This window comes from Onychomys torridus, chromosome 6, assembly GCF_903995425.1.
Source record: "Onychomys torridus chromosome 6, mOncTor1.1, whole genome shotgun sequence".
NCBI classification, from domain to species: domain Eukaryota; kingdom Metazoa; phylum Chordata; class Mammalia; order Rodentia; family Cricetidae; genus Onychomys; species Onychomys torridus.
Window position 1 is genome coordinate 70,732,902 of NC_050448.1, and position 13,602 is coordinate 70,746,503.

The 13,602-nt window shown below is 53.2% G+C and overlaps 3 protein-coding genes across 4 annotated transcripts in view; 2 read left to right on the forward strand and 1 right to left on the reverse strand.

The window, feature by feature from the left end:
- Nucleotides 1-1,021: 1,021 nt before the first annotated feature.
- Aph1a (aph-1 homolog A, gamma-secretase subunit) lies at nucleotides 1,022-4,964 on the forward strand. The gene is made up of 7 exons (XM_036189845.1): nucleotides 1,022-1,389; nucleotides 1,932-2,102; nucleotides 2,264-2,337; nucleotides 2,565-2,687; nucleotides 2,841-2,968; nucleotides 3,363-3,486; nucleotides 3,824-4,964. Exons 1-7 carry the CDS (start codon nucleotides 1,277-1,279, stop codon nucleotides 3,886-3,888), a joined length of 798 nt encoding a protein of 265 aa, XP_036045738.1. The 5' UTR covers nucleotides 1,022-1,276; the 3' UTR covers nucleotides 3,889-4,964.
- A 7-nt stretch (nucleotides 4,965-4,971) lies between these two features.
- Nucleotides 4,972-12,394, reverse strand: Ca14 (carbonic anhydrase 14). 2 transcript variants are annotated; one of them, XM_036189843.1, is made up of 12 exons: nucleotides 11,921-12,394; nucleotides 11,578-11,675; nucleotides 9,173-9,193; nucleotides 8,200-8,379; nucleotides 7,459-7,601; nucleotides 7,155-7,250; nucleotides 6,947-7,013; nucleotides 6,637-6,794; nucleotides 6,438-6,558; nucleotides 6,199-6,219; nucleotides 6,014-6,098; nucleotides 4,972-5,385 (listed from the first exon to the last, which is right to left on the reverse strand). In XM_036189843.1, exons 2-12 carry the CDS (start codon nucleotides 11,630-11,632, stop codon nucleotides 5,319-5,321), a joined length of 1,014 nt encoding a protein of 337 aa, XP_036045736.1. In that variant the 5' UTR covers nucleotides 11,633-11,675; nucleotides 11,921-12,394; the 3' UTR covers nucleotides 4,972-5,318. The 2 variants fall into 2 exon arrangements, with proteins under 2 accessions (XP_036045736.1, XP_036045737.1); XM_036189844.1 differs by lacking the exon at nucleotides 11,921-12,394 and having other exon boundaries at nucleotides 8,239-8,379; nucleotides 11,578-11,864.
- Nucleotides 12,395-13,338: 944 nt separating this feature from the next.
- Nucleotides 13,339-13,602, forward strand: part of Anp32e (acidic nuclear phosphoprotein 32 family member E) — a 35,217-nt gene continuing 34,953 nt past the window's right edge. Inside the window, exon 1 of the mRNA XM_036191118.1 lies at nucleotides 13,339-13,439. The gene's annotated coding sequence lies outside the window, so the exon portion shown is untranslated. The remainder of the gene's footprint in view (nucleotides 13,440-13,602) is intronic.

Below are 13,602 nucleotides of genomic sequence, written 5' to 3' on the forward strand. Positions count from 1 at the left end.
CTCTGGCCAGGATGCTCCCATCCTCTTAACCCTCCTAATCACGGGACAAAAAGTGCCTGGTGTCTTTTTGCAAAAATTTGTTTCTCAGTTTCCAGAATTTACAGAGTGACACACATGTAGAAAATTAAAAAAAAAAAAAATCACTTCAGGGAAGCCTGGTTTTCTTCAGACAATTTCTGTAGTTTGTTGTTGCTTTGATTACACTCTCAAAAACAATTTTCCAGATATGATCCCATCGTAGGATTCCTTTGCTGAGGCATCCTCCTAAGGACCAGTCTGTCCTCATACAAATGATGAAATCGTTCTAACGTGATATCCCCCTCCCCAGCTTGAGGAACAGACACCACTTAAGTTTATTTTTCAGAATATAAATAGAGGAAGTGTGACATCAAAGGAACTAAGCAGCTCGGGGTGGGGGTGGGTGTCATTTCCCCTCGTCTCCTTGCTCCAGTTGCGTTTTGACTCCTGGATTCTTTCTAAACCTTTTCCTAACATTTCTCCTCTTGCTTCTCTGATTCTGTCATTACAGAATACAGGCGAAGTCTTCAACCGAGACAGACCGGACCACATAATTCCTATACGAGGCTGCCAAAGAGCTCCAATTTTTAAGGCCAACTTTAATCCCTTAGGGTGCTCCTCTGGGCCATTTCCTCTAATTCAAGTTAAGAACAATGCCCGTCCCTATCTTTGTACAATCCCTATCCTGGGCTTTTTTTTTTTTTTTTTTTAAATCTATCTCTAGATGCAAACAGGATCTTTCCCCGCCAAAGCTCGTCTAGAAATCGGTAGGGTTGCTATCACCCTTCTCTACAGAGCAATGAAAAGAAACTGTCGCCAAGGCACAAGAGAACCCAGGAATCCTTGCCCTGATTGGGCCCAGTCCCGATCCACTGTTCTGGAGCCACTCCCAGCACCAAGGGGAGGGTTCGGAGAATTGGGAGACTACAACTCCCAGAAGGCCGTGCTGCCACGACCCCGCCTCTGCAGTTCCGCCTCATCAAGTATTCATTGGCCTTCCGGGGGTGGGGATTAGATGGGAGGTGGCCATGGGGCAGCGACCGGGGGTTGTTCCCTCTTCGGCTTCCGTAGAGGAGGTCGGGCGGACCTTCGTGCGGGGTTTCGGTGCCCCCCCTTCCCCTTCCCCGGGGTCCGGGGGTGACATTGCACCGCGCCCCTCGTGGGGTTGCGTCGCCGCCCCACGCGGACTCCCCCCCGGCGCGCTGCTCCCACTCGCCTCCCTTGGCCGGGGCTCCCTCCCGCCCCCAGCTGCCCAGTCATGGGGGCTGCTGTGTTTTTCGGATGCACCTTCGTGGCGTTCGGCCCAGCCTTCGCCCTTTTCCTGATCACTGTGGCTGGAGACCCGCTTCGGGTGATCATCCTGGTCGCGGGGTGAGTAGCGAGTGGTGGAGACGGGGCCAGGCGTAGAGAAGACGATGCAGAAAGGGCTGGAGGAACTAACTGGGGCGAGCATGGGAGCCCGAGTTGGGGGACAGAAGTGGGAAAAGGTTGGACAGGATCAAATCGTGGTTTAGGCGATTTTCCGCAGTCGGCTTCCGCCTTCCAGGGATTTCACAGATGCCTCCTGTAATCCTCCCGGCAATGTCAGAGAAGGCCCAAGGCCGAGGCTAGTGAGGGGCTGTGCTGACCTCGGCCAGGCGAGGACCCACGAATGATCGCTTGCCCGTCCGTCGGTGCCCGCACACTGACTGCCGTCGCACCGAAGACTCTAACCAGATTTCCTCCCCTTCTGCTGCTTGCAGATTCCTACAGAGGAGTCTGTTGGTGGAGACACTTATCCTATTTGGTCCCTGTCTCCCTGACCATCCGGAAGTCTAACTTCCACTTTTCACGCTGCAGCCTTGGCTGGTTCCCTCCTTGGCTTTCCTGGCTGTCCCTATCCGTGCCTCTCTCATTGCCTTGTGTTTCCTCAGAGCCTTTTTCTGGCTGGTCTCCCTGCTCTTGGCCTCTGTGGTCTGGTTCATCTTGGTCCATGTGACAGACCGGTCAGACGCCCGGCTCCAGTATGGCCTCCTGATTTTTGGTGCAGCTGTTTCTGTCCTCCTACAGGAAGTGTTCCGCTTTGCCTACTACAAGCTCCTTAAGTAAGGACAGGGGGGTCTGGAAGGGAGAGGGGGCAGTGGTGTGCCTAGTGGGAAGGGGGCCAGCCCTTGGATGGTGGTTGGAATAAGGGGCATTAAAGGGAGGGTATCAGAGGGAAGGGAACATTCCTACCATCCCTTATATTTCCTCTCTTTTATCCCAGGAAGGCAGATGAGGGCTTAGCATCGCTGAGTGAGGATGGACGATCACCCATCTCTATCCGCCAGATGGCCTATGGTGAGCCAAGGGAGAGGGGACCAGAGGAGGGAGTTGCCCCCCCCCCCTTCAGGGTAATCTAAACATCCACATGTGCTAAGTGTTTTTCTTCATACTTGACATCCAAGGAGAGGCGGTCTGGAGGGAGTGTAGGTACGGCAGAATTTCCACTGGGCATGGGGAAGGAGGTACTGGTAAGGATGCTGTGGTGATCTTGGATGTTGACAAGTGCCTCCCCCCCCCTCCAGTTTCTGGTCTGTCCTTCGGTATCATCAGTGGTGTCTTCTCTGTTATCAATATTTTGGCCGATGCACTTGGGCCAGGTGTGGTTGGGATCCATGGAGACTCACCCTATTACTTCCTGACTTCAGGTAAGGCTCACTTCTAATCTGGACTTTATGCCCCGTCCATCCCTGGCCCTGATCTGACTTATTGACCTTCCCTGGGAGACTCCTCTGGCTCAACATCTCAGGAGGCTGGGAGAAGGTCAGGGACGCATCTCCTCCCCATCTCCCTCCCTGCAGCCTTTCTGACAGCAGCCATTATCCTGCTCCATACCTTTTGGGGAGTTGTGTTCTTTGATGCCTGTGAGAGGAGACGGTACTGGGCTTTGGGCCTGGTAGTTGGGAGTCACCTACTGACATCAGGACTGGTGAGTTGGAGATAGGGGCCTGAGTCAGGGAGAACCCATTTCATGGTGAGTGGGATGGGGTATGTGTTCTCACTTCCTATCATTAACTTACCTCGGGTGGAGGCAGAAAGCTGAGTCTCTGGGTTCTGTCACCTCAGCACCAGTTAGGCCACCTTCTCTGGGGAGGAGCCTGACTGCTTAGTCAGACCAGTGCAGAAGGCCTGAGGTGAAGAGGAGGAGCTGAAACCTTTGAGGGAATCTGCAATCCAAAGTTCCCTTTGCTACAAGGTGTTGGTGCTTTGAAGGGAAACAGGAGTCTGAATAGGATGTCTAGGGGAGATTCAGTCAGAGGCACGGAGTGAATGTTGGGGTTCCATGGGAGAGAAGCTCACCTCTTTTTTGTCCTCATTCTCAGACATTCCTGAACCCTTGGTATGAGGCCAGCCTGCTGCCGATCTATGCAGTCACTGTGTCCATGGGGCTCTGGGCGTTCATCACAGCTGGAGGCTCCCTCCGAAGTATCCAGCGCAGCCTCTCGTGTAAGGACTGACTACCTGGACTGATCGCCCGACAGATCCCATCTGCCTGTCCACTGCCCATGACTGAACCCAGCCCTAGCCCGGGTCTATTGCCCACGTCCTCCGTCTCCTCCTCGCTGATGTGTCCCGCCACCTTCCTTCCGGGTTTGGCGTTGTCCATTTGTGACCTGTAGTCTCTAAGCTTTATCAGGAACAGCTTGGGTGCAGCCCGTCAGGGACTGGTGGGTTTGAATCTGTATTTCTCCCCACCACCTGGGGAGCCCCTTGTCCAGGTCTCCCCATGTGTCAGTGCTCTGCTCTCACCCTGCCCATGACTCACCCCGCTTCCCCTCTGCAGGCCGACGGCAGGAGGACAGTCGGGTGATGGTGTATTCTGCCCTGCGCATCCCACCCGAGGACTGAGGGAGCATGGGGGGGACCCCTGGGCCTGGGGTGCCCTCCCGACCTCCTGTATTTCTCCATCTCCAGTTCTGGACAGTGCAGGTTGCCAAGAAAAGGGACCTAGGTTAGCCATGGCCCTGGTGATGAAGTTACTGGAGGCTCAAGGGTAGATGAGTTCAGTTTTCCAGTATCTCCTGCCCAGACTGGACATCTTGGTCTTTTTCTCAGGTCTGAAAGGAACCATTTTTGGTATGATAATGACCCCAGAAATGCCTTTTTTTTTTTAAGTGTGGGGGGAGGAGGTACACTGGGAGCTTCCTAACCTCCTGTGGGGCTGTACTTTTGCTCCTGAAACTGCTGATCATGGCTCATTTCTGTCCCATCCCCCTGGTCCCAGGCCCTGGGGAAAAGGAAGGAAGTGCATGTTTGGGAACTGGTACCGCTGGAACCCATGTTGTAACGTCCCTGACCATCAGCACCCCTCCTCTCCCCAAGGTGAAGTGGAGGGTGCTCTGGGGGTTGGTCCATTCCATGGCAGTGCCCCTGGAGGAGTCAGACTACCATGGCATTGCAGGCCAAGAGGGCAGACATTTTTTCTAGTTTTTAATCGGGGCGTGGGAGGGCTGGGGAGGTTTTCTACCAGTGTGTCATTTTTCTGCTGAGGGTGGGAGAGCCCATCCTTTTACTCAAGGTGATTGTGATTTTGACTAATAAAAAGGACTTTATAATTGTGGGGGAACTTGGCTTTCAAGAGAGGGGATAATGGATTGAGATTTCTAGCCCCTGGTGGCTCTGGTCCATCCTCCTCCCTGGCCTGGCAACCAGTGTTCACCATGGCAGCTTTGGTGTAGTATCAGAAGCATCGGTTGGTGGTTTAACGTGTAGAAACTGAGTTAATTTTTCCACAAGTAGAGTCCCCCCTGTCCAGGAATAGGATACAAGGAGTTAATCCCCCAGTCTTCTTCTCTGTGTCTGTCTCTACCACTCAGAGGACAGAGGAACTCTCCCACACTTGAAAGGCACAAAAGACAGACCAGATTTAAGGTCAGAAACTTGAGTTTTCAAACATTATTAAGCAAAAAAAAAAAAAAAAAAAACCAAAAAAACTAACATCCCAACAGCAGCTCTTTTTCCTAGAGGAAAAAAAAAATCACGATGTGTATCTAGGGCAGGGGCCGTGAAAATGTAAGGTGAGGGATGTCAGGGCCTATCCTCAGCTTCTTCATAGCTAGACATTAAAACAGGGAGCCCCTGACATTTGTCGTTGAAAGGCCAAAGGCTCCTCTCTTCCTTGAAGAACTGCGTCCTTGCTTCTCTGGTGTGTGACTGGGGAGGTGGTGTGTAGAAGGGCCTGTGCCTGCCTACTTCTGGTAGTGCGGTCCCGGCAGCCCCTTAGAGAGGCTCTCTGACAGGTGTAAGGGGAAGGCGTCCATGGCATCGTGAGACAGAGCTTATGCCTCTGTGGCAGCCCGTGCTGAGGTGAAGACCACACTCTTCCTGTTTCCTAGCCTCTTCTTCCTGGAAGGATAAACAGTTGTTCGTGGGAGTGACTAGTGTCCCAAGTGAAGATTAGAAGAGGAAATAAGTATCTGATTAGGACGCTAAATTTTCTCCTTCCCTCCCTTTCTGAGTATTGGGATTACAAGTGTGTGCCAGCATGCCAGGTTTAATGTGGTGCTAGGGATCAAACCCAAGGCTTTGTGCATGCTAGGAAGCACTCCACCAACTGAGCCATAGAGCCAGAGAAATTTTTTTTTTTTTTTTTTTGAGATGGGGTGTCTTTCTATGTAGCCCTGGCTGTCTTGGAACTCTGTAGACCAGGCTGGCCTTGAACTCAGAGATCCTTCTGCTTCTGCCTCCCAAGTGTTGGGATTAAAGGTGTGCACTACCATGCCTGGCTGAGAATGCATTTTTTTTGTTTGTTCTTGTTTTTTGTTGGCTTGTTTTTTTTGAGACAGGGTTTCTTCTGTGTAGCCCTGGCTGTCCTGGAACTCACTCTGTAGACCAGGCTGGCCTTGAACTCAGAGATCCATTTGCCTCTGTCTTCCAAATGCTAGGATTAAAGGTGTGCACCCTTGCTGCCCAGCCTCTGAGAATACTCGTGAATAGAAGTAAAGTACTGCAGGTATAGAAAGTAGGACCTCACCTAATTTTTTGAGCGATGAAATAAACAGCCAGCAGAAGACAGAGACATCCCGCCAAGATTCCCACGCCTAGACCCAGCATCTCCCCTGGGGGAGATAAAGATGTTAGCCCGGTGTACCAGGCACTAAGCCTTTCCAGATGTGCTGGGAACCAAACCCCCTCCTATTTCCACACAGGACTGCCTACCTGTGGTATACAATGGTCCCACTGTAGAGGAAGGAAACTTGAGTTAGGGGAGTTTCAGAACATCTTCCCATTTGGGAGCTCTGTTTACACATCTGGAAAATGACCTGGACATCTGTGGCCAGGAGGGGTCCCCAGTCTAAAGTACAGGAACCCGCCCTTGGCCGTTTTCTGCCCAGGGCTTGACTGTTTCATGCCTTGAGTTCCTCAGTTTCCCACCTTTTCTGAGCCCTGCAAGTCACCTTGGGTGAAGGAAGCAAAGATGGTCCGCTGGTTGAGAGGCTGGGGTACCCTGTAGTTCTGTATGAGGGGCTCAGGTGGTTCCTCTTTTGTAGAGAACAACGTCTCCTGGAGCTTTTCTAACTGAGGAGCAGGAGTGTAGAAGTCACTCGGGGCTGGGCAAGGGTCAGTTAAAGTCACTCTTCGCCTCCCCACACTCACCTGTCCCACTGAAATCTGGGCCCTTCTGTTGAAGACTGTCCAGAGGACACTCTGGTAGCAGGGGGGAGTTGTGAGCGAGCCATTGTAACGGAAGAACTGCTCCAGCTGTTGGGGGAACAGCTCTCTCACACTGAAGGGGGGCACTGAGGTTATCTCATCTAGGGAGAACAGAGCAATCGTCAACCTTCCTGGACCGGGTTCCTCTGGGCAGAATGCACTGCCAGCTCACTGCCTGCTCCCAAAGCCTCTTCGGTCAGGTTCTGAAAGTTTCTGTGCTGTTGAATTCTTGCTGCAGGTTTTTAGGGCTCACCTTTGTGTCTTATTTCATGCAGATGACTCAGAATGTGCTCATAGGCTGGATTCTCGGTCTCACCCACCTGTGAAGGGAGTGTATGGTAGAAGCGTGTGTCTGGAGTAAGGGTGCATGGGGTAAATAGTACAGAGAGGCTGGCAAAGAACAGGCCTGAGGAGTGTACATAAACGGTGGAGAGACCTGAGAGAGGTTAGGGGCCACTGACCTCAATTAAGATGCCTAGGACGGCCAGGCCCTGAGGCTTCTGAGCTGCCTCACTCAGGCTGCCATAGGACTCCGAGTCATAATGGATCACGTGGAGCTGTGGGGAGGAAGAAGGGGACCCGGTTACCGTGTGCCTCATTCTTCCCAGGGCTTTGGCTTAGGTCACCACCTCAATCCCCCAACGCAAGGCTCTGCCCCCAGAGCTCTGCCTTCTCCCTTCAATCTGATTTTTCAAGGGCTCAGACACATCCTTTCTCCAAGACAAACGGAACGGCGCCCCCTATCTTCCGGGTCCTAGTCAGTACCTCCGCGGCTGTGGCTTCACTGTTGATCTGGTGCTCCGAACCCTCTTGGGATCCTTTCTGACCCCAGTGCAGGTGGAGCTGGGCTGCTGTGTATTTCCGGGGCAGTCCCCCCAGGTGCAGGGTAGGGGGCAGGGAGAGCTGTACTGTGGGGAAAACAAGGTAGGATTGGTGGGGGATGTGGACAGTTCCCACCCCACCTGCCACCACTTGGGACACTTGGCTCTTCTCTTCTCCTCCCAGAATTGCCTGGCTCCTCTAAAGGCTCTGGCTTTTCTGACAGGGTGGCCTCTCTGCCGATGACCACATCAGTGCCACACACTCTCCTACACACTGAACTTGATCATAGACATTCAGTCCCACCTTGCCTGCAAGAGCCTGAATGAATCTCTTTGAAGACAGGGTTTCTCTGTGTATCCCTGGCTGTCCTGGAACACGCTCTGTAGACCAGGCTGGCCTCAGACTCACAGAGATCCGTCTCCCTGTGCCTTCGTTGGAATTAAAGGTGTGGACCACCCATCGCCTGGCTCTAAACCTCATTTGTTCATGTTAATTAATAGAGTATTCTAAGATTTTACAAGTTAGGAGTCTTTTTTTTTTTTTTTCTGGTGGAGCTGAGGATCGAACCCAGGGCCTCGCTCTACCACTGAGCTAAATCCCCAACCCCAAGTTAGAAGTCTTATTTCCCCTGGCTCTTTAAGATCTGAGCTAGAACCTGCAGTCACTTGGGGTAAGGCCTTTTACCTGTGTGGCCATTATTGTACAGATCCAAAGGTTCAATACCAGGTTGGTCATATCCATGGGGCTGTACAGCAGGTAGATCTGGGTCAAATATCACACTGTCTGTCTGGATGTCGATGGGGGACTGGGCATCACCTCCGCACTCAGGGTAAGAGGTTGGCCAGTGGTCCTGCCCGTGTGGGCCTGGTGGAGGAGTAAGTCACCATGGGCATTTGGCCAGCCCACAGCCCCAGCGCCCTTTAGAACACACATAGTGAGAGTGGATCGACTCTGGCCACCCAGGTGGGTAGGGCTGGGTGAGGTGGGCGCGCCCCTCGCCTCCCCGGAAAGCAGGGGCACTTCTCCAGCTACCCTGATAATGGGAGACCGGTAGCTTTCACTCACCTGGAGTTTGAGGACAGTGAAGCTTGAGGGAGGGAGGAGGAAATAGAAAGCCTGAACACCCGGGGAGGGAGAATTCGGGGGGGGGGGACGACAACTGGCCCTGACAACCGCTCCCTGTCAAGTAGTCTTGGGGTTCAGATATCCTATCACTCCTTGCTCTCTCACCGGACCTTGCTTTGACTGCAGATAGGTCATTAGTCAGACATTCAAAGAGACTGAGTTCCACTGTCCCTAGAGCCTCTCGCTCCTGACCTCACGCTCTGTCCAGTTTCAGACAGGTGGGGGGTAGGACTGTTGGGGAGAAAGCCAGAGGAATGGCCGCTGAGCGCAGTGTGCCCCCCCCCCCCCAGGCTGCTTCATCCCCACACAGATCGACGGCGGACTCATTGGCTTTTCTGCTGAATCAGCAGACGTGGGGTTTAATGGTTAGAGCAGGGTCTAGCAGCCACATGTGCAAAGCCCAGGGCATGTGTCTGTGTGGTGGCGTGCAGAAGACCGGGGCTGGTGCGTGAGGCTCAAGGAAAGCTCTTCCTCCTCCCCAGGACAAGTCTTCCTGTCGGGTGAGGGGGTCCATCTGGAGTTCTGTTCTCACCTTCATATGTCCAGTGGTGACCTGTAAGAGAGCCATGTGGGCTGTGGCCAGCGCGGCGCCCGCCCGGGAGGGAGCAGTGCCCGGCCTCCGCTCTGCTCTCCCTCCAGCGCCCCTCCTTTTCTGTTCTCTCCCCCTCCACTCCAGCACTTCCCAAGTGAAGTCCTGAAACTAGACACCTCGGTGGAAAGGTCGGGGGTCCTATTTAAAATAACTAGCCAGCCTGTGCCCGGGGTTAATGAGTAAAGAGGGAGGGGCAACGGCAGGAGATAACGCCGAGAGACTAAAATTAACCTGGATCCAAATGTGCAGGCGGCCCAACCCTTACTTTTCTCCAGCTGGAGCCAAGTCAGTGTAACACTTAGAAGATCCGGGTGGGGTAGGGTAAGGGTGTGGGCAGAGGGCTCGGAAGGACAGAGAACAAAAGTGGACGGAAACACGGTCAGTGTGTGGCGGCACTACTGGCCACCGGAGGGTCTGTTAGCCCTTTGCCGGGATGCGCCACTGCACGAGTGGAGGCCCAGGACTGGGGTTAGTTCTTCCTTTCTGGTCTCCCTAGCTCTGTAGGGAAGTTGCCTACCATCCTGATCCTTGGCTCCTGCACTCTCAGACATCTCTAGCGAGGCAGGAGTCAGGGGAGGGTCTATTCTAGGTTGAGGGTGGTGGGTGGGCACAGGCAGGCAGGCTGGCGAGGACGGAATGAAAGTAAAGCATTGTGTGTAGAGAGGAGAGCTGCCAGCCGGTCACATGCAGGCTCATGCAGCTCTGCCTCTGGCTAGAAAGCTGGGGGGTCTGTGGATCTAACTACCCCACCATGGCTAACCTGCTGTGAGGAGAAAAGGAAATCTAATTGTAGATTGCTTGTACTATTTAAACTTAGAAACTGAGGGACAAAAATCCCAAGTTCCTTTTCGTCTTTATTAGTCCTTCACTTATTTTGTTGTTTGAGGCAAGGTTTGACTATGTGGTCCATACTGGCCCGGTATTCACCATGTGGTCCAGGCTGACCTCACACTTGTGACAACCTGCCTCGGCCTCCTGAGTGCTGGAATCACAAGTATGTGGTACAATGCCCAGCATCTCTATTATTCCTTTAACTGCTCAGACTTGTAAGATGTTTTGGGTCTCATCCTAAACATCTGGTCTGTCCTCTGCAATATAGCTCAAGTGGGAGGAGATGGTGGCGCACGCCTTTAATCCCAGCATTCAGGAGGCAGAGGCAGGCGGATCTCTATGAGTTCGAGGCCAGCCTGGTCTACAGAGTGAGATCCAGGACAGCCAGGGCTACACAGAGAAAGCCTGTCTCAAGAAACAAAACAGCCAACCAAACAAAAGCCCCCCCCCCCCTACACACAAAGCCCAAATGGGCAAATGGGGTTGGAGGCATCCACTCCTTCACTACCTCTGTGGGATACCACAACAGCTAGAGTTCCCTGGCTTGGGGAGGTGCCCTGCCCTTCCTGTTAAATGCTGCTCTGCACTCGTTCTAAGATCTGATTCTCCTCTTTCCCCATTTCTTCCCAAAAGAGAACATTGACTCTGTTTTCACTGGTTCCCTTAGTCCCGTTTGCTTCCTGCCTCCTCTTGCTTTCTAGATACTCCTCCCAATTAGTTCTTCCAACAAACCCTTCACCTACTGTGTGCTGGATCCTGAATGCGACATGGGAAGCGTAAAAAACAGTGTAGAAGCCAGGCATAGAGGTGCAGACCGGAGGCAGAAGCAAGTCTACCCTCAGCTGCACAGTGAGCTACCCTCTGGCTCCATGAGAGCTTGTCTCAAAAACAAACAAACAAACAACAAACAACAAAAAAGCTGTGGGAATGCCTGAAGCATTCCTGGACTCCAGGAACACGGTTTCCCAAGAGTCTTTCCCTCTCTTTCCCCCTCCTGAAAGTACACTGTAAATAAAGGGCTGGTGACAAATGGCTAGTAACTCCGTCTACCATGGTGTTACTTTCAGGGACATGGACCAGTTGGTTACTTTTTCTGCACACCTAGGTAGGTAGTGGGATTATCATCTGACCAGCTGGGAATAGGGTCTCAGCAGGCAGCCTTGGAGTACGTGTGTCTTTGCATCCTTGCTCTCCCTAACCAGCAGAGTACATAAACAAAGGACTGCTGCCTGGGACCAGGGCAGTAGGGAAAGAGCTTTGCAGAGAGCTGAAGCTGGCCAAGTTTCCTACACATGTGAGCGTTCACACACTGGCCCCTGCTAGATCTCCCCTGCCACAGCAATAGCGGTTGTAGCTGGGCTAGAGAGGGAAAGGAAAAGAAGAGAGGGCTCTCCACCTTACCCCCACCCCCACCCCGTGCCTTTTTCCCCAGCCCCTAGGCTTCCCTTTACACCTCTCCTCCCCCACTTAAGTACACATGGCGTGGACATTAGCACAGACACAGTTGTACCTACCCCCATCTGCGGCCAGGATCCAAGTCACCTTCAACAGGAGAGTGAAGAACAACATATTATCTCCACAACGGTGCACGAGGGGGCCAGGAATTTGGGAGCTAGGAGAGAGAGGTGGGGAGGAAGAGAGAGAGAGAGGAGTTTCTGGTGTCTGTTTTCTTCTGGTCTCTGCAAGCTTCCAGGGATTTGATTTTCCTCAGGTTAGAACGAACTTCTGGATCCCAGGATAAATTAATCAATCTCTCTCTTCCCTCTTTTCTCTCTCTCTCTCTCTCTCTCTCTCTCTCTCTCTCTCTCTCTCTCTCTCTCTCTCTCTCTGTCCCTCCGGAGTCGCTACACCACTTACTGGCCAGCAACTTCACAGTTGCCTCGGGCTTTTAAGGTGGCTCTGAACCGGTGTACGTGAGGAGGGGGGTGGTGCCTGGGCTGCAGGAGAGCAGCTAGCTCCTTAAATAGCGGATTAGGTATGCAGGATGGCCCCGCTGAGCCCGGCGCCCTGGCCTGGGTTCAGGAGCCCAGCAGGAGCGAGCTCTTCCTTTGCCGTTTGCCCTGCAGCCGAGATGGGTGTCCCCTGGAACTCTCGGGCAGGGAAGGGGGGTTTTGCACCTATCCTCTCCAAGGACAATGTGTTCTCGCCTGCCTAAGGAGCACATCCCTGGGTGGTGTGGGACGGCTGGCGGGGAACCCGTTTCCAAACCCAAGAGAAGTTGAGCTGGTTGGGACTAGAAAGGATTCAGACTTGGGAGATAGGAGAACAGAAGTTGGGGGCTCAGGGCGCTGGTGGGGAGTGGGAAGTCAGGCTTTCAAATCTGGATTGTGGAGACCACGAAGTGGTGCGAGGGGAATTTGTCATCTGTGCCGACTTTCTCTGGTGCCTGCCATTACCCCCACTTCCTTAGGTCCACGTGCCCGTGTAGCCTGGGGTGGGGGTGCGGTTTTGTTGGCCGTATAAAGCCCATTTGTGTGCACAGCGGGGGAGGGGTCACGGCACCAGGGAGAGACAGCATTCTAACTACCAGACCCAGCCACCTCCCTCCCCGGGGAGCCCAGATCTAGGGCGCCTTTTGTCACTGAAGAGGACACTGACCCCTAGCTGAGAGGCCTGGGCAGGAGGGGCGATGGGTGACTGTGGAAACAATTACTGTCACCAGGAGAAAAAGGCGGACTCCAGAGAAAGAGGGGAGGGGCCAGAGAGAGGGGCCATGTGACCAGCGGGGTGAGGGGTCCAGGGGCTTCCCGCCCACCCGACACAGGGTCGCCGCAGGTCCGCGGGGACCGAGTGACACCTGCCGCCGTGGAGCTAGCCGGTGGAGCAGGGAGGCTGCGTGGCGGCTCAGGAATGTGAGCTGTCGAGCGCTCCCCCACGGGACTAGAAATCCCGATCGGAATGCACATCCTAAGTCCCTCATTAGTGAGTGTGAAAACCAAGGATAATTTCAAGCCGGATGGTGAAATCTCTGTCTCCGACCGACCCTTCACTCACTCGCCTGGGGCATGCACCTAAGCGAGGTCTTTCTGCCCTCCTTGTTCCTAACAAGTAGCAATAAATAGCCCAAACAAAGGGAGCCGAAGCCAAACGAGGGCGCAGGATAAAAGCCAAATGAACAGAATAAATGCATGTGCTGGGTCATCACTCCTGCGGGGACAGGAGCTCCGAGCGCTTTTCTGTCCCGTGACTGAGCTTCAGAGCAAGCCTGATTTGTCTTGTTTTGTTTTTTTAATGTGATCTTTTTTTTTTTTTTTTTTTTTTTTTTTTAATGCTTTCATCGCTTTGCGAATTCTTCGTCCCCTATAGAAAAGTTTCCGTCTTGAAGTCGTTCCAAAGCTCCATCCATCCCATCTAGGAAGAATAAAAGATGTAAAATGTAAGTTAAGGCGTCTTTGGAATCGGGGAAGTTAATAGGAGGTGGGGTGGGGGAGGGAGAAGCCGATACATATTTCACAAGGTAGGAAGGAAGGGGTTGGGGGAGCATGACCGGGTCAGGCCCGAGCTCCCCTGGAGCATCTGCGACCGAGGTTCAGCTTCCC

Excerpts from the sequence above, each read along its gene's own strand:
- Aph1a (XM_036189845.1), top strand. The coding sequence starts at position 1,277 with ATGGGGGCTGCTGTGTTTTTCGGATGCACCTTCGTGGCGTTCGGCCCA. Across the intron at positions 2,338-2,564 it reads TATCCGCCAGATGGCCTATG|TTTCTGGTCTGTCCTTCGGT; the intron begins GTGAGCCAAGGG and ends CCCCCCCTCCAG. Across the intron at positions 2,969-3,362 it reads ACCTACTGACATCAGGACTG|ACATTCCTGAACCCTTGGTA; the intron begins GTGAGTTGGAGA and ends CCTCATTCTCAG.
- Ca14 (XM_036189843.1), bottom strand. The coding sequence starts at position 11,632 with ATGTTGTTCTTCACTCTCCTGTTGAAGGTGACTTGGATCCTGGCCGCA. Across the intron at positions 7,251-7,458 it reads GTGAAGCCACAGCCGCGGAG|CTCCACGTGATCCATTATGA; the intron begins GTACTGACTAGG and ends TCCTCCCCACAG. Across the intron at positions 5,386-6,013 it reads TTCATCGCTCAAAAAATTAG|GAAGAAGAGGCTAGGAAACA; the intron begins GTGAGGTCCTAC and ends TTATCCTTCCAG.